This window comes from Myxocyprinus asiaticus, chromosome 14 (assembly GCF_019703515.2).
Source record: "Myxocyprinus asiaticus isolate MX2 ecotype Aquarium Trade chromosome 14, UBuf_Myxa_2, whole genome shotgun sequence".
Classification (NCBI taxonomy): Eukaryota; Metazoa; Chordata; class Actinopteri; order Cypriniformes; family Catostomidae; genus Myxocyprinus; species Myxocyprinus asiaticus.
Genome location: NC_059357.1, coordinates 7,640,197 through 7,663,644, shown reverse-complemented (window position 1 = coordinate 7,663,644; position 23,448 = coordinate 7,640,197). Strand labels below are relative to the sequence as shown.

The window sequence follows — 23,448 nt, the reverse complement described above, 5'->3', positions numbered from 1 at the left end:
ATTGGAATTCCCAATGCTACATATACAGTAAACAGAGATTATTTAGCAGAGATGGGCTACATGTATTAAAATGAATGGGAGAAATTGGAACGCTCAACCAAGGAGCTCTGAGCGCCCAACGGTCAACTGATGTAGAAAGGAAGTCCCGCCTTACAGTTGAAAGAGCCAATCACCTTTTACATACAGACATCTCCTGTCAATAAACTCTAGAACGTGCATGCGCATTAGCTATACAAGCTGGGAAAATTGCGTTTTTTAGCGTAATATGAGGTTAAGAATCACAATTTATTATTCTAGTACTGTCAGATTTTATAGTTGATTTGAAAAATTTTCTTCGATCGTCATCTTGACCAACCATTTTTGAGATGTTTGTCTTTCTCCATTCAAGTAGATATGAGCTACGCTGGCATGACTGCAAATAGCCTCCCGAGAGCGTTCCAAAGATGGCCGACAGTGGACTGACTTGCTAGAAAGACTTTGATATAAGTGAATTGGTGAATTGTTTATTTGAACTGGTTCATTTACATTAACATTCCGAACAAACTGATTCACTATAATGAATTGGAATTCCCAACACTACATATAAGTGAATTGGTGAATCGTTTATTTGAACTGGTTCATTTACATGAACCTTCCGAACGAAATGATTCACTATAATGAATTGGAATTCCCAACTCTGCACATAAGTGAATTGGTGAATCGTTTATTTGAACTGGTTCATTTACATGAACCTTCCGAACGAAATGATTCACTATAATGAATTGGAATTCCCAACTCTGCACATAAGTGAATTGGTGAATCGTTTATTTGAACTGGTTCATTTACATGAACCTTCCGAAGGAACTGATTCACTATAATGAATTGGAATTCCCAACACTACATACTGTATAAGTGAAATAATGAATTGTTTTTTTGAATTGGGTAAATTAACATGAACCTTCCGAACATACTGATTCACTATAATGAATTGGAATTCCCAACACTACATATAGGTTAACTGGTGAAAAGTTTACTTGAACTGGTTCATTTACATGAACCTTCTGAACTAGCTGATTCACTTTAATGAATCTGAATTCCCCAATGCTACATATAAGTGAATTGGTGAATTGTTTATTTGAACTTATTTATTTATACAAACCTTCCCAAAAAACTGATTCACTATAATGAATTTGAATTCCTAACGCTAAATAAAAGTGAACTTGTGAATTGTTTATTTGAACTGATTCATTTTCATGAACCTTCCGATTGAACTGATTCACTACTGTATTATGAATTGGAATTCCCAACACTGCATAGAAGTGAATTGGTGAATCGTTTATTTGAATTGGCTTAATTAACATGAACCTTCCGAAGGAACTGATTGACTATAATGAATTGGAATTCCCAACACTACATACTGTATAAGTGAAATAATGAATTGTTTTTTTGAATTGGGTAAATTAACATGAACCTTCCGAACATACTGATTCACTATAATGAATTGGAATTCCCAACACTGCACATAAGTGAATTGGTGAATCGTTTATTTGAACTGGTTCATTTACATGAACCTTCCGAAGGAACTGATTCACTATAATGAATTGGAATTCCCAACACTGCACATAAGTGAATTGGTGAATCGTTTATTTGAACTGGTTCATTTACACGAACCTTCCCAAAAAACTGATTCACTATAATGAATTTGAATTCCTAACGCTAAATAAAAGTGAACTTGTAAATTGTTTATTTGAACTGATTCATTTACATGAACCTTCCGACTGAACTGATTCACTGCTGTATAATGAATTGGAATTCCCAACACTGCATAGAAGTGAACTGGTCAATCATTTATTTGAATTGGCTTAATTAACATGAACCTTCCGAACAAACTGATTCACTATAATGAATTGGAATAATGGGATGTTTTTTAGGTGAGAGTGTTTGATTATTTCCTTGTTATGTGTTTGATTATTCGCTTTGCTATGTGACAAAAAAGTGATGGAGCATTTTGTAACGCTACAGCACAACTCTTTGTGAAAAGCATCTCTACTGGACAAACTACATTGTAGTGAAAATAAATGATCACTTACCTTTGCAGGCACGCCTATGCGAGATGGCTTTGGTCATGTCTCGGTAATAACCCTCTTTACAGTAGTGGCAGTGCCGTCCGGCTGTGTTGTGTCTGCAGTTGAGACAGACCCCTCCACTCCTGCGGCCCGATAGCTTGTACAACTCCATGTTGAAGCGGCAGCGACGAGCATGTAGATTACAGTGACAGGCTTTAGCAACCGATGGAGAAGGAAAATGGAGAGACAGAAATTTAGTGCAAGCTGTGGAATTCTCATACACACAAATACAGTAACAGGTTGATTCAAGGGCATCATGCACCTATTTTTGAGAGGACACCAGTGGCAATCACTGCGTGATAAGACATGACCAAAGGAAACATAACAAACGCCTGAAACACAAGGTGAAAAAATTAAATCACTAAGTGATTTTTTTTTTTAGGTGTCTTAGTGCCTTCCTGAGCCTACGTATGTGAATGTCCTAAAAAACAAATAAAACCTAATAATAATTCTTGGGGCAAAAAACGTTTTTTTTTTTTTTCAGATTTGTTTTTTCTCTGATGTTTTATTTTTCTCAGATTTTTTTTATTTTATTTTATTTACTTTTTTTTTTTCACCTTGTAGTTCAGGTCTTCCATAGAAGCACAGTACTTTTTAACAACTTATTACTTCTTAACATAGGTGTAAAACTCTAAAATCTATCTATCTGTATAAATGATGACAGAATTTTCAATTTAAGCAAATAATCTGCTAAATGTGTGACGTCATTATACTGAACAAATTTAGACATGAATGGGTGATTTTCACCACAGCAATCTGCAATATTTGTGCAAATTAATTATCCACTTATAATCAACTTGGCTAAAAAGAGGGGACATGCTACTGTGTTTATTCCAAGGACCCTGTCTGCTTCTATTTAATCTGTAAAACACATGTGACGTATCAATTCCCCTTTACAGAGTATCATATATACATTTTAGTGAGCAACCTAACAATTGCTTTATTACTGTACTGATCTATAGGGTATACTGCTTCTGGCAATGTGGAATCTGAATCTGATGTGGGTTTTTCTGTCCCATGTGGATCATAGAAGCCCCTCGACACAGTTGGAGCGAGGAGAGGTACGGATTAAAGAGCTGTTTGACCAGCATCCTGAAAGAGCTTTATTATTGTAATGACATCACTGCATCTCTGGGCCTCTATCCATTGCAACGTTTCATTAAGAGACAATGGCTTCATAAAACTGCTCGCTCCAGATCTCATGCACACACACCTGCTGATGGCTTTGACCTCTAACCTTTCCCGGCTATTGGAAGTTAAGCTCATTTATCAAAATGTCATATATCAAAATTCTTAATGGCAGTACAACTGACACTTGTTAACACTTTTTGCAGCTTAATATTTATTACTGGCAGTCCCCTTTCTGTAACACTGCTAACCATTCAATATTCTGTGTCATATAAATGTTCTTTGTGCATGCACTTAATATGATAACCGAAATAGGGACACATGCTGTCACTCACAAACACAGGAAATAGGTGTTAAGCAGCTGTCAAGTTTTATATTCCCTAAACCTAGAACACTTAAACCACTCAACACACATCGATAACATACGATACCAGGCCTCACTCTCTCACAGAACTGAAAAGATGGAGCAGAAGGTGTAAAGATGGGGCAAATTGTCAGACTAAATGAGATGGTAAAAATGGCCTTAAAGGGATAGTTCACCCAAAAATTAAAATTTTCTCATAATTTACTCACCCTCATGCCATCCCAGATGTATATGACTTCCTTTCTTCAACAGAACACATTTGAAGAAAAATAGAAAAACATCTCAGCTCTGTAGGTCCTTATAATGCATGTGGATGGTAACACGATTTTTGATGCTCCAAAAAGCACAGACAGTCAGCATTAACATCATCCATACAACTCCAGTGGTTAAATGAATGTCTTATAAAGCAATACGATTGCTTTTGTTGCGAAAAAGATAAATATTAAAGTACTTTTTAACTATAAATCATCGCGTCCAGTAAGCAGCAGTATGTGCGTTCACGAGAGGGCTGAGTTCACGTGGTCTCTCCAGCAATGGCATGGCAATGTTCCATTCGTTGTAGCAGATGCTCTCTACCTCTGTTGGCATTGCATGGCATACATGTGCACCACCACATCTCCTGAGCTCTCTGTCTCTCTGAGACTTGTTGGTCCAGCCTCCTCAATCCTCAAAAAGTTGGTCCCTGTGCTCCTAATCAGAGTACTCATGTTCAAATAAATATGGCTGTGCAAAAACTTGTATCTCCTCTTCTCCTCTTAAATCAAAATCTCCTGACATCTTTGTTTAAATTTGCTTCAATTTATTTACGTTCCTCCTACTCAGTTGTAAACAGCTCTGCTCTTCCGGGTGTGTCGCGCATGCATCACTTCTCATTTGAACATGCCAACGGCAATATGTCACACAAGAGACCGCGTGACCTCAGCCCTCTCGTGAACACACATACCGCTGCTTAACGGAAGTGATTATTTATAGTTAAAAAAGTACTTAAATAATGATCTTTTTCTCACCAAAAGTGATCGTATCGCTTTATAAGACATTAATTTAACCACTGGAGTCATATGGATGATGTTTATGCTGATTGTCTGTGCTTTTTGGAGCATCAAAAATCGTGTTACCACCCACTTGCATTATAAGGACCTACTGAGCTGAGATATTTTTCTATTTTTCTTCAAATGTGTTCTGCTGAATATAGGAAGTCATATACATCTGGGGTGGCATGAAGGTGAGTAAATGATGAGAGATTTTTCAATGTAATTTGTGATGAGAGATATAATTAAAAGTTAAAGTGCAAATTACTTTTGTTTGATAGTCATTTTATTTATTTTTTTCATTGAAAAGCTTTTTAAATTTTTTATATTTTTAAATCGAAAGTCCCTTTTTATTTTGTGGCAGGTAAAAAAACAAATATATACATTTTTCAAAAGATCTTTATAAAATCATAATTATTACAAAAACCTTTTATATATATCAATTGTTCACAGAAAGTAAATTTCTTTTGAAATGGACAAAGCTAAAAAAAATAAATAAATAAATAAAAAAAAAGCAATTTTTTCGAAAGACCCTTCTTTTTTTCTTTTTTTTAATTAAAACTGGTGCATATTAGGTTCAAATGTCACAGTTATGTTATTGATCCAAGAACATCATACTTCAAAATTCACACTACTTTCTCACAACCACATTGCTGTACTTAAAATAGGTTGCTACACTCTTAAAGAAAATATTCTCTCCCGTGTGGCCATCTGGAAAGGCCTCTGTTTGCCGTGTGCGATGTGATGTAATGAGGGGTGAAAATTAAGGGGGCGTTTCTGTAATGGGCCCTGCTCTGTAATTGTTTGCCAGCACCAATTAGTGGGGCAATAAGACCTCCCTGCTTTTATGTTTGTGTAACACTTGCTGCATTTGCCTAGCGAAAGTGAGATACAATGTCTCAACCAATGCAATCTGACCAAATAAAACCACAGCATGCCCTTAACTAAAGAGAAACAGCATAGAGCTTATTCTCCTGCTAACTGGCTGTGAAGTTTCTACTACTGCATCAGAAATCAGCATGATGTTCCACTTTAAAGAGCAAAAGTTGTTGTGAACATTGAATAACATCATCATTAAATCTATTGAATTATTACTGGATTACACTGTGGATTATTGACCCGTTTACTACTTCTATTCAATTTACTGATGTTCAAAGATTTGAGCATGGCACTGAAATACAATAAAATGCATCATTTAGCTCAAAGCTAAATGTCAATATCTTTCCAATGTCTGCAGTTCTTACACCTTTTCTTAAATTAATTTCTTTACAAAAACTATACAAAACTTGCATGCTTCCAAATTTGTGCACTTTCCTGCTACACAGTATTCTACACAGGAACCATTAGATTAGAAAAGTTGAAAAATGGTGCAGAACTGTGAGCCGGACAACTCTTTTCAAGTGTAAGTCCTCATGGTTTAACAACATCTGATCTGTACATTGTTTTCTTTGTTTTTGCTAATATGTCATACATAGGTCAAAGAATATAAAGATCAAAAGACAATGCCAACATGGCAGATGTAGGACACCTAAAAATACTAAAGTAAATATAGCAGAAAAGATTAAGTACTTTCTAAGCATAAACTTAAAAATATTAAGTAAATTCTAAATTTGTACTCAATTTAAACATGTAAATATTAAAAAAGTTAATATTATTTAGGATTGTTTGTTATCTTTACAATGCATCATCATGTATCAGTCCTAAAATAGAAAACCTTTCATATTTATTCGCGTATTTGAGTACATTTCACTGGTGAATGAAAGAGGTACATTTTACTTAACTTTTCAAAGCTGGTGTTCCCAGCATGCACCTGGTCTGAATAATTAATGAGCTTGTATGGTTTCACTGTTTGCAAGTTTATTTTATTGTTGATTTTGTTGTTACGTTCAGTAACTTCTTGTTTGTTTGGTCTGAAATTAATTTTTTACTCAAAATTGCACGTTCATGTTTAAAAAAAATGCAATGTGAGATTGTCTAATAGATTACATAACAAGCATAAAGCTTCCATATGATTAAACTTTAATTTAACCGAAATTTTTAAGTTAAATTACTCAATATTGTGTCGTGAATTTGAGTAGATTTTACTACTGTGCAAAAACTTGCTAAATAAAAATGAAGTAAATCTTACTAGTATTTATTTATTTTATTTTTTTTGTGTATGAGTGCAAATGTTTTTATACTACACCTAAAGATCGTACTTCTTTGAACGTACGTACTCTGAAAATACAGGAATTTGGATGCAGCCTTGGTCAGGCTTATTCGCTTATGGAGGTCACCAGCCTCTTATGGTGTGCAAAAAACGATTTGACACCATGGGACAATATAACTGTATAATTGTCCAATCAGTAATGTTCAGGCCCTCATTCTTTCCATTAATAAATAATGCTGTTATGCTGTGCCAATGATAACATAACATGTAATGGATAATAACACATAATAGCCTGAATATCACTGGCCATTTCTCCTGTTGAGAGTGCTGGAAATGGCCCAGGTTATCCCGTAAGGAATCCTGCATTCACTACGCTCAAAGGGAACCGTTCCAACTGTTCTTAAAACTTAACTTGTGAAGACACACATGGCGTGTCTTCGTATCACAATCTATTGACTCCTCATAGAACCCCTGTGCCCTGTTATTAAACCTTGAGGAGGTATTTTTTAATAACATTTGCAGTATATGAGCCCCTTATACAGTAACTGTGATTTACTTATTTAACTAATTGGGTGGGACCCGCTGAAGAACATTGGCCCATAAAAATTTCCACTTAAATCACTGGCTGACAGATTAGTTGCTCTAATATTTCAAAGCTTCTGGGCAGTATGCGAAAATAAACAAAATAGGAGGGATGTCGACATGTTCCCTAAGTAGAGTATGTTTCGTTTTGGACTATAATCACAGCAAAAAATGGGCCAGGGTGAAACCCAACATATTGCATCAGCGTATCATTGCACAGCTTGTTAGTCTTTTGATTTATCCCCGTGCTTTCCATGTTCTCGTTTGTTTTCATAAATGCAACACACCCACTGAGTAATTGGAGATTAATTTATGGCACTTCATTATTCACTTTTTATACAGTATGTTCCACTGTAATCAGGATGTCACTTCAAGAACACTAAAAGAACCTTGAGTGTTTTGGCACTTAGATACGGGAAATATTTAAAAATGTGTGCCGTCCCGGCTAATACGGGACAGTTGCCAACCCTAATAAATTTTTGGAACACAATTTATTGAAAATTTGGCATTTTAACATACCGTACATTTCTGCTATTTTTGGTGTCACTTTGCTGATAACTGTAAGGCATAAGTTGTTTACAGTTCAAATCGCATGCACATGTAAATTTCTCTTTACAAACAGTACAATTAGTTTGTTTGGCAATAAAAGCAAGTATGCTACTATACTTTAATCAAAGCCTTGGCATGGTGGTTAGCATATACTGTATTTTCAAACCAGGGGGTCAAGATTTGTCTGGTTAGCATTAGCAGTTAGCCACTGCTGGTATATGTTGTAACAACAACATTTAATCGGCCAAAAAGCCACAAAAATCTCTCTCCATTGACAGTCATTTAAATGTACCGGCAGCTGTGTATTGTGATGTAATAACATTTTTTCAACCAGCATAGAAATAGCAAAAAGTTAATTATATTATAATAGCAGTATAGTTTTGGGGTTAATGACATGACACTTATTTTATTTTTTTCCCAGATCTGTTAAATTATTCAAAAATACATTACAAATGCAATTCACAGAAAACAATCACTTGAATACACCTCTTCTATGGTGAACATGTTTTCAGTCACTGAGTTCAAAGTCATATAGATATTTTTTCAGGGGCTAAAAGTAACAAAATGTCATGTGGTGTAACCTCTCATTAAAAGCTGAAATTCAAATAAATAAATAAACATAAATAAAAAAGAAATTTTGGCATGAGTAGTGCAGAATTATCTTTTATTATTTATTTATTTGTTTATTATAAAATATCATTAATATTAAAAATATATATGTCCACATAATCAAAGTCATGTGGGCAGCAATGTGACAAAAAAACCCACAAAAAAATCCTCTTGACTGTGAAATAAATAAATTATCATTTTGTCATGTCATTAAATATCAATATTTTTACATTTTTATGAAAAGGCACATTTTGTTCAGATCATTTGGTGTAACTGAGAAAACGTAGATTTTTTACTCCAAAATTCATGATAATTGTAAAAACATTTTTCAAATATGTTTGAAAACTTGAAATTGAAATTAAGGATTAAAGTTGCTTACACTCTCATGTATTCAAGGGTCAATGAAAGTATTTTAATACCTTTTACAGTACTTGATGGTTACACCACATGACATTTTCAAAAAGCCATTAAATCATTTTTTATTTTATTTTATTGTAGAAAAGGCTTTACATGTTTTTTTGTTTGTTTTTTTTTTTTCAAAAATATGTGAAACCAACATGGACTCAAAGTTTAAATTTCTATTAACTTTACACGTGTTTCAGACTAGATTTTTGAAAGATTTCTCATTTTTATCACCTCGGCCAACCTTATTTTTTAATGACCTTTTGGCTAAATCTCTCTGTGTAAAAGTTTTATCCATGTCTTGCTTTACCTCCTCAGATTTCTTACAGTTGTGCAAACTTTTGCTGAGGTTTTTAAAGGCTGTTCCACTGTGTATTTATTGTAAAAACCTTGAGCAAATGTTCTTCAGTCATTCAGTACGCTTCAAATAAAATATCACATGCTGTCTCAGAGTTGAAAAAGCAAGACAAGTGGAATTGAATGGAAAAATGCTTGATTGAAACCAAGCGATAAAGACATTCGTTGTAGCGGTGGACACCAGACGCTGAGAAGAATTGGCGTGAATGAATGGACTTCCCCATGGAACATAAATCAGTTTGAAATAGGGGGACCTCAGTGTGAGCTCTTCCCACTGTTTTTGCATTCTTTCTGTTTTTCAGGCCCATTTAAATCATCCTCACGACACGCCGACAGGCTGCAGATGTGTGGCCCATCAGTTCCACCGCAGCTGAGTCCGGGGTCCAAATTCCCAGTGATACGTAAATAGGAATCTTCCTTCGGTTCATGCCGTGATATGGCACGGGACAGAGGGATTGCGTGTTTCCACTGCAGGTGTCTTCACTCTTCTGGTCTCATTCTCTCTCACCAGCTGAGATTTACAGCCCTTGAAATGCACTAAGAAGCCTCTTTGATGCTACATTATGGAATTCCATGGTGAGCTTTACAAGGTGCAGTTGACTTGGGTGAATGAAAGGCAATGGAGGAATGTGTGTGTCTCGGTGGCATTGCTGGATTGGAGCATGGCATTCCTCACCATTTAGTGGGAATTCAGAGGTTTTCACCATTTAATTTCAGTGGGAATTCAGAGGTTTTGTTGAGCTATTTGCTTTTTTGTGGCTTTTTTATAACTGTTATTTGAATGGATAGTGGAAACATGTTGGGAAACAACAAGCAGATGAAGTGGGAAAAGGATCAGGAAATATCATGAGCTGGAATTGTACTTGCATCACCCACATGAACAGTATCTCAATGTGTCAGAGGATGGGTTAACTGCTAGGCTTCATGTTAGAAAGTTTCTTCTAGACTGCAGTGAGATTAAATGGAGCGCAAATGGAGACTTTTTGTAATATTTCAGCTCTGTAGGTCCATACAATGCAAGTGAATGGTGACCAAAACTTTGAAGCTCCAAAAAGCACATAAAGGCAGCACAAAAGTAATCCATATAACTCCAGTGGTTTAGTCCATGTCTTCTGAAGCAATCCAATCGGTTTTGGGTCTCCTTGATGATCATGATTTCAAGCTCGATTACACTTCCTAGCGCCATCTAGCGCTCTGCGCATGTGTCAAGCACTAGGAAGTTTAATCAAGCTTGATCACTTCAGAAGACATGGATTAAACCACTGGAGTCTTATGGATTACTTTTATGCTGCCTTTATGTGCTTTTTGGACCTTCAAAGTTTTGGACCCTGTTGAATTGCATTGTATGGACCTACAGAGCTGAGATATTCTTCTAAAAATATTTGTGTTCTGCAGAAGAAATAAAGTCATACACATCTGGGATGGCATGAGGGTGAGTAAATGAATTTTTGGGTGAACTATTCCTTCAAGTCTCCTGCTTTTCAGATGATTCTCCAGAGAAAAGCACCCCAGTAATGTCACATGTGTCTCCTCTAGATCTCAAAAATATCACAAACTGTTCTCAGATTTGCCACGACACCAAAGTTTTCAATCAAAAGTCAAAGATTTCAATATGAGTTGTCTTTCGTCCAAGACAAAATTATCTGTGCTATGCTATCCACATTTATTTTGTACCTTTATATTCTTTGTGTATATCAAAGATTGTCTCATTTTTATTCCTCCCAATGAATTTTAGGAGAGACATCTAAGACAAAGTTTATACTGCAACAAATGTAACTGAGAACTGAGAAATGTACAGCCTGATTTCATGAAAATTACGTGACTGTTGCGACATTTTGCAAAACGATATTACGTGGTACATTACACGTATGGCAACAGTTTCGAGGTGAAACGTCCACTGTGTGGCGCTAAAAGAGAGTTAAATATTCTTCTAAATAGATGCGGTTTTTAAGGTAATATTGTATAGGGTTTTTAAATGAACAAAACTTACTGTCCTACCCTAAACCTTACCTAAACCAAACCGATAATGTCATAAAAAGCAAATGTGAGATGAAAAACTCAATTGCAACCACGTAATTTTTTGGCTCCTCTATGACACTTTAGGCTCAGTGAAAAGTGTTTATAGACTGATAATCTACCATTTTACCTGCGATTTGTGTGAAAGTGAATTGTTGTTGAAAAGTTGTTGTTGTAGCACCTCTAGAGTTCATTTCACCAGTAAACTGCCGCGATACATACAATGAACGACAGAAAAAACATTTTGCTAAAATGTAGGTACAGATTGGAAATATTAGGTATTGGAAACATTATGGGCCCTATTTTAAGAATGCTTTGCCTTCAGTGCATCGCTATGCGATACGTCGTTCGTGCAAAGTCAATGGGCATGGCCATTAAATTTTTCTATTTTTGTGCAAGCATGCACTAAGTCAAGACGCAAGTGGGTGGGCGAAATCGTGCGTGCAAAGCGCTAATGAACTCGGTCAAGTGCAATTTAATTCAATTTCGGAAGTTCTTCTCTGGTTAATGCACCATCTGTGCCCTATCATATATTCAATTTCCTATCAACCAGCATCGATATAAATAAAGACGGCCCATTCATAAGAATTTGGTAGTATAAATGGGCACATAAACACACACACACAGACAGCGTAAACACTCCCACCCACACCCACTTGCACTTTGTACTGGTACGAAAATTACGCTCAGAATTAGCGCTCTCACGAAAACCTGGATAAGACGTATCACAAGGTCACTGCGTGTAACGCTGTGCATTGCGTTGTCCCAAAACTAGAGCCCAATGTCTTTCAAGCTTTGAAAGAAGCTTTGAAAAGCTCTGGGTACCTAAAAACTACATACATATTTAAATGCCAAACACATTTAAGGATTTACTAAAATGTTAATCAGAGTGATTTGCACTAGGTGTAAATAGAACCTGTCACACAGCGCTGCTATTTGCACTCCAATAGTCTGGTGGAAACAGAAATACTGAAGCAAATCACGTGTGTAAATAGCATCTATCTTTGCACTGCCAATATAATATAATATAATATAATATAATAATCTGTTTTATTTAGGCTATTTGGTGCCTTTATGAAGCCCAGGAAAATATCAAAACAAGCGTCTGACAAGGGAAGAATCTAAAGCCTTTTCTAGAGTTACTAAGTAAAAATTTGCCTTAGGAAAAGAGAGAAGTATCCTGTTCTCAGTCAATAATAGAAGCACAAAGAAATGGAGATAAAACAAGCAGCCTGGCTGAGATCTGTAGACGCCTCAGTGTGCTGAAGCCCAACCAATCTGCCACATGCTCTTGCTGCAATTTACCCCACAGCAGACAGGACGCTGAGTATAGTGGAGCTGTAAATTACAAACTCCAGGTGACCATCCATCCTAACTCTGGTTTGACCGTTTTGTTGCAAGCCTGTTGAACTTAACCATGCAAACTTGTGAACTATAGAATTTTTTTAATTAATTAGTTCACCCAAAAATGAAAATTCTGTCATCATTTACTCACATTCATGTTGTTCCAAACCTGTATGACTTTCTTTCTTCTGTGGAACGCAAATATAACTTACCATTCACTTTAACTGCATGGAAAAAGATGCGATGAAATTGAATGGTGACTGAGGCTACTATTCTGCCTAACATCTCCTTTTGTGTTCCACAGAAGAAACAAAGTCATATCGGTTTGGAACAACATGCAAGTGAGTAAATAATGTACAAATGTTCATTTTTGGGTGAACTATTCCTTTCTAATTTCCCACTGAAGATTCAAAGTCCAGACGTTTTTACACTCAACAAATTCAAAATAATGTCTATTTTCTCCTTGTTCATATTCGCACACACTTTAGCTGTCACAGAAATGCAAACAGACATACATATGAACATATGAATTCACATTTATTTGTATTACACATGAATAATATTTTTCAAGAAGGATTTGTAACTCAAGTAATGTACTTAAAAGTAATTACTTTAATTGAAAATAAAGTAAATGTAATCTTATTACAAGAATTTAAAATGTAATGCATTACAGTACTTTTGTGCCTAAACGTAATTAGATTACAGTTATTGTAATCCAATTACACCCAACACTGGTTAGGGGTTTGTAAATGATGACTGCCTTATAAAGCTCCACTATTTGTAATATGAAATGACAATTGTGTACAGAAAGCCAAGGCCCGCTGAGCCACATATGGTTAATAACGAAATACACTTGTATCTAGGTGGGTTCCAGCCACCGGGTGGGAAAGGAAGAGGGAGAGAACTTCCTGCTGTGAGCCAGAAGTGTGTTGTCCCTGGAAACACACTGAAGCCAATTACATCCTGAGCAAGACTGCACACACAGTGCTTTAACCTGTGCAACTGTTTGTCTGGTAACCCTTGGCAACACTGACATGCAATATGTCATCGCTTTGTAACTGTCTTTCCCGTGTCTATCAATACAATATGGTACATCAACTACACAGACGTGTCTGAATGTTCGAAATATTTTGAATACAATTGAGTTGCAGTTTAAAAGCAATCAATCAAGTTTTATGGGTATAATTTACTTTAAATTTGCACTGGCCTTTATGTGTTAACTATGTCATGTGTTCAACAGTAGCTTCTAAGGTCATGCTGTTTTATAGTTTGTTTTCTTTGCAATGAACATTTAGCAATTGAACCAAGTGTGAAAACAGTCTTAGACAATGTGGGAGTATTCTTAATGTCACAGATGTGTGTTTGTATTTGAGGAACTATACATGCATTTACCAATGTAGAATTTATAGTGTGTAAAAAAACAATGTGCTATGGAAATAGCGAGCATTTCAGCTCTGGCTCTTTACTCTATGGAGCAGCTCTGATGAGTGATTTTGGCTTTTGTGTTATAGTTGGGTTGGTCACAGGACACACAATTCACTCCATTTCCCATTCGAGTGTGTAGAGGGCAGACAGCATATCTCAACAGTGTTATCCTGCGGAAAAAGAGGTCGCTATCTGGACAAAAATACCAGTCAAAGGGCTCAAGATTTTGCCATGGTCTGAAACTTTGTCTGCATTATACACTCACACACACACCGATATGCACACTATGGTCATTTTAGGCATAGTATCCTGTTAAATGCTCAGTTTATGTAGGAAGGATTAACCTTCATTTAGGAATTCTAAGGGTGTCAGAGAATTTTGGGAATTCATTGGCTTCAATGAAGAATGAGGGTTTGCTAAAGTGATGCTTTCATGAGACCAAAAAGTCCAAAAGACTCTCGCTTTTGTGCCGTTTATCCTTTGCTTTAAGCCGTTTTTATGAATTTAAAGGGATTTTATGTCCGCCTAACAAAGTCTGACATAGAAAAGTAACATGTTGGTTTGTAACTTGCGTTATTTTACTTGTTACTTCCACACTGGCTTGAACCAAACAGGCCACACTGTATTTTTAATGACCTGAAATACAGCTTGACTGCAAACAAACAAATATGCACAATGTTAGCAAAACTCTGTGTTTCTGTGAAAATCTTGAAATCTGTTGCATGTTCATGCTGCAATGAGAGAATCTCTTTTACAATAGAACATGTGTTCAGATGTTAGTGTTAAACGAAGCAAGTTTTTGCAAATTTTAGGTTTTGGTGAGAAACAACATGAAATGTAAGTCATTTTTTTCAGTGAAAATCTTAATGTCTGTTGCACGTTCTTGCTGCAATGAGAGGAGCTCTTGAATAGTTAAACGTGTGTTCACGTTTTAGTGCCAAACAATGCAAGTTCTCGCAAGTTCAAGGTTTTGGTGAGAAAAAAAAAGTAAATTCTTTCAGTGACAATCTTGACGTCCACTGTGCATTCACGATGCAATTAGTGAATTTCGAGCATTTTGCGTTAGTGACTTTTAAGTTTTTACCATAATTGGCATAAAAACACAAAATTCTTGTTGAGTCATGACTCCATATTGTGGTGTGTGCATGTGACTGTAACGTGTGATTGACTGGAAATGCATTAAGGTCGGAAGTGGGAAATTTCACCTCTGGTGTGTAATTACCTTTGACTAAAATGCTTCTGATTTTTTGACAGTATGTCGAAACTGACAGTGCAGCCATGCACAGGCCACCCAGTGGTAATGAATGACTCTGCCTGAATCTTCTTTTAACAGCCAATGACAGAAAACCTTAAACCTTAATTAACTCCCTATTGGCAGCCACTGTGCTGATGTTGTTATAATTGGACTCTGTTCATTTCTGTGTCAGCTGCAACAGCTGCCTTTGATGTTTGTTGGTGGGGTGTGGGCAGAGTATCCACAAGCTAGACAGACACTTTGTGTGTACTGAAGTATGCTGAAGTATGATATACAGTGCACAGAAGATAAAGATCAGCACAGCAAAAGGATGATATCTAAGTTTGTCCATGTAACAGCTGATCTGAACAAAATTTGGGCTAATTGGCCAGAATAATAAAAAAGGCAATAATTAAGGAATTAGATGTGTACATCTCTCTTTCTTTTGTGTGCGTATGTGTGTTGTTCTGGCAGAGTGTCCTTTGTGTTGAGTGAAGTCTTCAACGGGGCGGTACTAGAGGGGGGCTCCACTGGACAGAATCCTGGACCCCCATTTCTATTATTTTAAATCAAGCTTTTTATAATTACTACAGAAGCATTGTTGTAACAAACACTTTGGTTCCACTTTATATTAGATGTCTTTAACTACTACGTATAGTAATGACATGAAAATACATACAATACAATGTTTTACTAGAAAATTCTCACAACATTCATATTTGCTGCTACTGAGGTTGAGGTTGGATAAGGGTTAGGCTTAAGGCCCCGATACACTTCCAGGGAAGATCTTCTTTGTTCTTCATTCAGAGGTAAAAAGAAGTTCTAAACAAGCAATGGTATACTGTATGCGAACATTCAGACACTGTTTAGATGTTTAGATGAGCATTTAAATATGAGAACGCTACATATAAAACCTTAACAAATGTGTTGTCAATGACTTTATGCATCATCCAATGAATAGAATTCACATTAGGTCAGTAAACGAAGCTGTTTTAACCACTCGTTGATGATTTAAAGTAATATATAAGCTGTAGATAATGTTTAATTGGTCTTGTTTACATTTTTAATAATGATGCTAATTTGCTAACACGTTATACACAGCCGTAATATGCACCGATATGCTACTGTTATTGTAATTTATGATGACACTGATACTACTGCAAAGATAGGTTCATAAAAGAGTGTTAATATTCAGAATACAGACCAAAGAATGGTGATAGAGGCGTATCTTACTTTGGGCAGATGTGTGAATGGCTTTCATTGCAGATGGCACATGAGTGAATGGGCACTTGAGAGTATTTGAGTTGATTTGTTTCCTTTGGTTGAGTAATTAAACAAAAAAAGAATCGCATGACATGGTCTTGCACGCCCATGTGTTCATGTTGAATACTGACTGAAAAACGAAAATAAAGTGGTAGGTGGAGCTTGAAGTCACACCTACCAATGGCATGGACCAATGGCAGTATGAAGGTGTTTAGCAGCCGGTAAGAATTTTTCCTAAAAGTTCACCCAGGCGAGCTGTTACGAACCACCAAGATTAACACAAAAACACATTCTTTTTGGCCAGGTTTTGTCCTAAATGACGTCATAACCATTCGTTCTTCGATTTTGTAGGAAGTATATCTGGGCCTTTAGGGATAGGGTAAGGGTTAGGTTTAGGGTTAACAGTGTAACTACTGTAATTAAATGCAGGTACTTTAATGTAAGTACAATGCAATAACATGTATGTACATAATAAGTACATTGTATCAAATGCTTAAGTACTTAGTAGTTAAAGATGCCTATGGCTCTATTTTCGCGAGTGTTGCGCTACGACCGTGCGCAACGTATTATCCAGTTTTCGTGAGTGCGCTAATTCTAAGTGCAATTTTCATGCCAGCACAAAGCGCAAGTGGGCGTGGGTGGGAGTGTTTGTGCTACTGAGGGTGTAGGCGTGCAAACTGTGGGTGTACTGTATGTAAATGAAGTGGAGCAAAGCGCAATTTGCTATTTTCCTAAGAATTTGGTCATTGCGCTAAGACGTTTCAATAATTCCTCTTAACTCAGCGCAAAGTCCAAATTCAGTTCCTGCGTTTGCAGTTTGGAGATTTCACCAGCAGGTGGTAATAAAGTTCATGTCCAAATTCTGAAAGTATAGAACATCAAATAATTTCCTTGGCAATCGCTTTTGAAGCTGTTTGTTGAATCAAACAAATATGAGATTTTTGTTATATTTTCTAGAGGTCATGGTTTATTTTTTTAAGTTATTTTTTTTAAAATTATTATTATTGTTATGTTTATGTCATTGCATAAGGGGCCGGTGGAATAAGGACAGAGTAAAATGTTTGGACTTGGTATGATTTTTTTTTTGACCACTTCATTATTTTGATTATATTTTCATTTCATCTGAAGTGTAATTTGAATTTAGAAATATTTTTGGTTGAATTTTTTAGTGTTTCAATAAATGAATTAAATTTTTCAAAATCATTGTTGACCGGTAGAAGTGAAGTGTGTGCCGATACAATTAATGATAATACTAGACATGATTTGTGTGTCAGTAGATTCTCTGTAATTTAATGGAGCCTACATCCATATCCTGAACCACATTTTCCATGTGTATAAAAGGAACGCGTCCCATTTAACAAGGACACCACAAAATAATGTAAATCCATATTTTTATTCTTCCAGATCTTTGCAAACAGTCCATTTACACTACCAACTTCTTATGAATATACTGTCTTTGTTTATATCGCTGGTGCACTTTTTTGCATTTTATGCAGGGCCACAACTACCATAGACACTGACCCACCCAAATAGATCAAAAAGTTTTTTCAAAAAACATTTTTAAACTTTTACATTTAATTGTCTCACTTGAATATTTTGGTTACAATAAAAAAATAAAAAAATAAAAAAAAATAGATACATATACAAATAATTGCTTTCTGCATCATTTTCACCCTTGTGGATATCCCTGGAAGTCACAAAAAAGACATTTTGACAGATTTAGCAATTTTGTCCACAAAGTATAACAAAGAACCCATACCACACACACACACACACACAGAGAGAGAGAGAGAGAGAGAGAGAGAGAGAGAGAGAAATAGCACCACAAACATAAATGTCAGCACACACAAGCTTACACAACTCTGCACTACCCTTAAACCCCAAAAGCAATGTTTACTTCTCAACTACTGTTGTGGTCGCCCACTGAAAGAAAGTTAGCACAGTCAGAGTCACACACACTGTGTCATCAGTTTGACAAACAACAAACACTAATTACATAAAAGGCATATTTTGTGACATGAAAATACCTTATTACAGTAGGTTATGACCTAAGAGGATACTTACAAAGAAGTACTATAGCATTACCATGTTTTTTAAAAGGAGAGTATTCACTTGTGTTGAACCATTTTTTAACGTTCGACATTTCACACAAGATTCTCCATTTGTTTCAAGACAAGTGTATTTCAAACGTGACATCATCGCAAGACCTGAAATCTGCCGGAAAGCTTTAACAAGAATCTTAACCGCTGGAACAAAACACAGGCACAAAGATCCAAAAAGAGAATCAAATAATACCCAAAAGACGGATCACAAATAAACTCTCACTGACGGGGGATTAAAAACATAAATATTACTGGGGAAACAAGCAAAATGCCAAAGCAAGCAGAGCCTTTCACCAGAAAATGGACCACCTTTTCTAACCAGCCTCTATAACCAGGATATATCATGTTTTCTCTGAACTCCCAGAAAGCTCTGCAAAGCCTTTTGGCTCATAAGTCATGTGTGTTTTGAATTATGAGCTCAGCAAAACAAAATCCCTAAAACATGGAGCTCCATGCCCAGAGGACCCCACTACACTGGGGTTTGGATTTTGAAATCCCAAAAATACATCCCCTTTGTGTTTTGTTTTTGCTAATTTCCCCCTGTACTTCACCACAAGAACACAAACCTCCGCTCTTACTCAAATCTTACAGTTTTAGGATGCTAAACAAAGCTAGTGGTTTAGTGGATGTTTTTGTTAGTGTGTTACATTAAAGGAATGTTTCAATACAAGTTAAGCTCAGTCGAAAGCATTTGTGACAGTCATCATTGAATGTTAATTACCACAAAGAAATAATTTCGACTCATCACTCGAATAATGCCTCAGATTGAGCAGCTTTCTTAGGAGAGATGTGCTATTACTTTTCTTAGTCTTGACATGCAAATGATAAAAATACAGAAAAATGCCAAAGATTGACATTAAAGATGTCTAGAGTCCAGAATATTAAAGAGACTTGGGGTTTGGCTCTTTTGACTTGGGCCAGTACGCATCTACCTAACAACCCATCAGAACACCATAGCAACCCTATAGTTACATCCTGGCAACCACCCAATACATCCTACACTGAAAAAAATGACTAGTAAGATATATTAATTTTTATTTCAAGTGTGCAAAAACGAAATGCGTTTTTTTCGCAGTTTTTCTAGGTACATTTTAATGGTATAAAATTAAGTGAAACTTCATTACATAGTATTAATTAAAGTGAGTCAATTTAACTTTTAACATTTCAGTAAATACAATTACTTTTACGTACTAATCTGATGTGCATGGTACTTAAACTTTGTAAAATTTAAATGAACATTTTATATGAACATTTCACATTTGGAACTTTCCTTATAAACTCACGTTTAATCATGTACCACATGACATATGGAAGCCTACCACAAGGACGTTTATTACATGCTATGTAGTTTATTAGGCAACATCACCTTGCATTACTAGCAATGGAAACAAAATACAGACTTCAACACTTGGTGCAAAAAACACGATGACGGTAACAATCAACAGATATTTGTTTTTTAACGGTTAATTTTTACTAGAAAATGAACTTCAGACTTCACAAAACAAGAAGTTATCAACCATAACAACAAAATCAACAATTAAAATTGTGTTAATAAACTTGTTAATAGTGAAACCATGCAAGCTCATTAATTATTCAAGCCCGGTGCATGCTGGGAACACCAGCTTTGAAAATGTAAGTAAAATTTACTTATTTTATTTACTTGTGAAATTTACTCAAATTAGCAAACAAATATGACAAGGTTTTCTACTTTAGGACTGATACATGATGACACAGTAAAGATGACAAACAATCATAAATCATTGATCGGGAATGCATCAAAATGTGGGTGGGGTGGGGGGGGGTATCATTAGGCTACATTTCACATACAGAGATAGACATATCACACATTATTTATACCAAGAAAACATAAGACCATAAGAAAAAAAAAATCATGTTGTTAACAATCATGTTAAAGGACATGCTATAGTAATCTAATATTATGCTATTGCCTCTTTATGAAGAGAGTTAGTTTACATCATCATCATCATCATCATCATGAACATCAGCCTATTATTATTAATCTAGCAAGTTTCCCCAACTAACAATTTTGGGTTTCCAGAACGATCCCAGAACAGAGCTTTAAGGTACGTTTTTGGTTTTCCAGGAAAATGTTCTTTACAGAAATAGAACGTTTGTTTTAGGTTGTCCACAATGGTTCCCTTACGTTCCCTTAACCTCTTAATTTCTAGATCCTTTCTGCAACCATGCTGCAACCTCAATAAACAGACAAGCTGTTGATAAATTAATTATTTATTATAATAAGTTATAATTATTATATAATCATTCAAATCAGCCACAACACATTTTGGAAGACTTATATATCCTTTTCGCAACCCTTCTTTGCTTCAACACTGAAAACTGTTTATTAAGGTGTGGTGGTGGCGTAGTGGACTAAAGCACTGAACTGGTAATCAGAAGGTTGCTGGTTCGATCCCCACAGCCACCACCACCATTGTGTCCTTGAGCAAGGCACTTAACTCCAGGTTGCTCCAGGGGGATTGTCCCTGTAATAAGGGCACTGTAAGTTGCTTTGGATAAAAGTGTCTGCCAAATGCATAAATGTAAATGTAAAACTTCCTCAGCACCATTAATATGCAGATATTAAAGGAAATGATTACAAATAACCAATGACTCCAACACAATCAAGGGTTTTAAAATCAGAAATGTATTGACAGACATAAAAAAAAATTGAATAAACATTCAATTAACCACTTAATTACACTTAACCAGGCTAACGTTAGATTCATTTCTTATCGTGGAGACATCTCTGTTTCGCTTCAGCTGTAGCCAATAAACAGAAAACCTCTCGGTTAAATTACACATCATATTCTTTTCAATTTCACGAGTCAAATCTGTATCAAATCAATAACACTTAGCCTATAGTTAACCTCACATTTAGAAGTAATTATTTATTGAAGAAAGCTATAGAAAGAATGTCAATCAGTGAGTCTGTCCCCGAATGACCGTTAATTTTAAATTGCGCAAGAGGCAAATTTCTGTGGCTGAATGAAGCACCTGCAGATCAAATGCTCACTCATATACAGTATAGCTATCAGACAGCGACTAAGGCAATGGTGTAGCAGCCAGGGGGGACGTGGGGACACGTCCCCCGCACTCTTTAAAAAGGTGAATTTGACCCCCTTTTCCAAGCTAAACCCATACAGAGTCCAAATGGTGGATTTGTATACAGTATTCTTTGCATTTTGTTACTTTGGGCTGATTGAGCAACCATCCAGCCAATCACAGGTGAGTTTCATGAGCCGAAACAACTCTTGCGTAATAGGCCGTCAGTCAGACAGTCTAATCAATGCGGCTCTGTTCATTTCTACAAAGTTGCTTTCAACTGCTCATTTATTCATGTTTTTTTATCGGCATTAATGTTGATCTAAATGAATAATCTAGAGATGAGGAACACAAGCGAGAGTTATTTATCGGCATATCGTGCTTGATTGGCAGCATTACGTGAAATGCACTGCAGAAAAAAGGAAAATCCGTGTTTATATCAGCCCGAGAGTCTTCATTAAATCATGCTTTGTACATTATGTTTGTGAGGTAATAGTTTGATCGGTTGTTTTTGCCAATTTAAGCAGATTACTAGATCTGTGTTACATATGTAAAGCTATTTTTATTATCAGCTCCTGTTTTTTACCTCTATGTTGGTGTGCAGTCGACAAACTGTAGGAAACAAGATAGATATGGTGTGTATATATATATATTATTATTATTATTATTATTATTATTATTATTATTATTTTAGAAAGTTCTACAAGTTCTATCCCCTATGCAGTGCTTCATGGACTAATGATTGATAAATCTGATTATAATGTGTTAAAGACCATTTTTAGATTACAAAAGATGTTTAATCTGCTAAAACAAAGTGAATTTCTTATCTAAAAGCACAAAGTAGTATTTGTATAACTGAAAAAAATAAATAAAATGCTATTATACGTGAGATGTTGGAAAATCATTTGTAAACACAAAGTTTCCCTTTAGCCTGATTCCCACTACTACGGTACGTTCATACACACGTGCACACACACTAAAACACACACACAAGGAATTGAATGTCTATCAGTGGATCATTGTTTTTCTGGAGGGGGATCGAGGGGATTTATGACATCACCCTTTTGCACAATTCTTTCAGCAGACTCATGGTCCAGCAACACCACTGAGAAACCCACAGATGGTCCACAGACACTCTCTTTATAGTAGCCCAGAAATCTGCTCGGTTCCTCTTAGTCTGCTCACATCACAGCAGGCCAAAAACACTATGAGATCTAGCGTGTTTTTTTCTAAAGACAATTCCAGCAGTCTGCTTTATGTCAAGAGCTGCAATGCACATCTCCCAGTGAACATTAATTACCTTTCCTCCCACATGGGTTACTGTGTTAATTTGCTTATATAAACATTTAGTATGGTAAATAACCAAGTTTTGCTAATGAACACAGTAATCTGTAAACTTAATGTACAAAAACTCAATCAGAGATGAATGAAATTGATGCCTGCTAAACGTTTACGCATAAATCTGGTGCGCAGCATGTCTTGTGTCTATTTTTAGGGCTTTGGCTTTTTGTATTGATTTAATCACAGCACATTGAAAACCCCCTGCCTGCTCAACACATATTTGTGCACAAGGCAAGAGAGTTTTTGTGTTTTGAAAGTTTCCAAATGGCCCTCCAAAAAGCAGAATCATCACCGCAAGTCCATGTCTAAGAAGGTTTTCTATGAAATCTTGCGTGAAATACTCCCTCCCAAGAAATCTGTATGTCATCAAAGAAACATTCTGCTTCT

At 35.9% G+C, this 23,448-nt stretch overlaps 1 protein-coding gene across 2 annotated transcripts in view; it reads right to left on the bottom strand.

Annotated features, from left to right (window-relative positions):
- LOC127452064 (netrin-1-like) overlaps positions 1-23,448 on the bottom strand; it is a 65,464-nt gene that overhangs the window by 33,163 nt on the left and 8,853 nt on the right. For both annotated transcript variants that reach the window (XM_051717232.1, XM_051717233.1), the window contains exon 3: positions 2,070-2,258. In XM_051717232.1, coding sequence (XP_051573192.1) covers positions 2,070-2,258 — 189 coding nt within the window. The remainder of the gene's footprint in view (positions 1-2,069; positions 2,259-23,448) is intronic.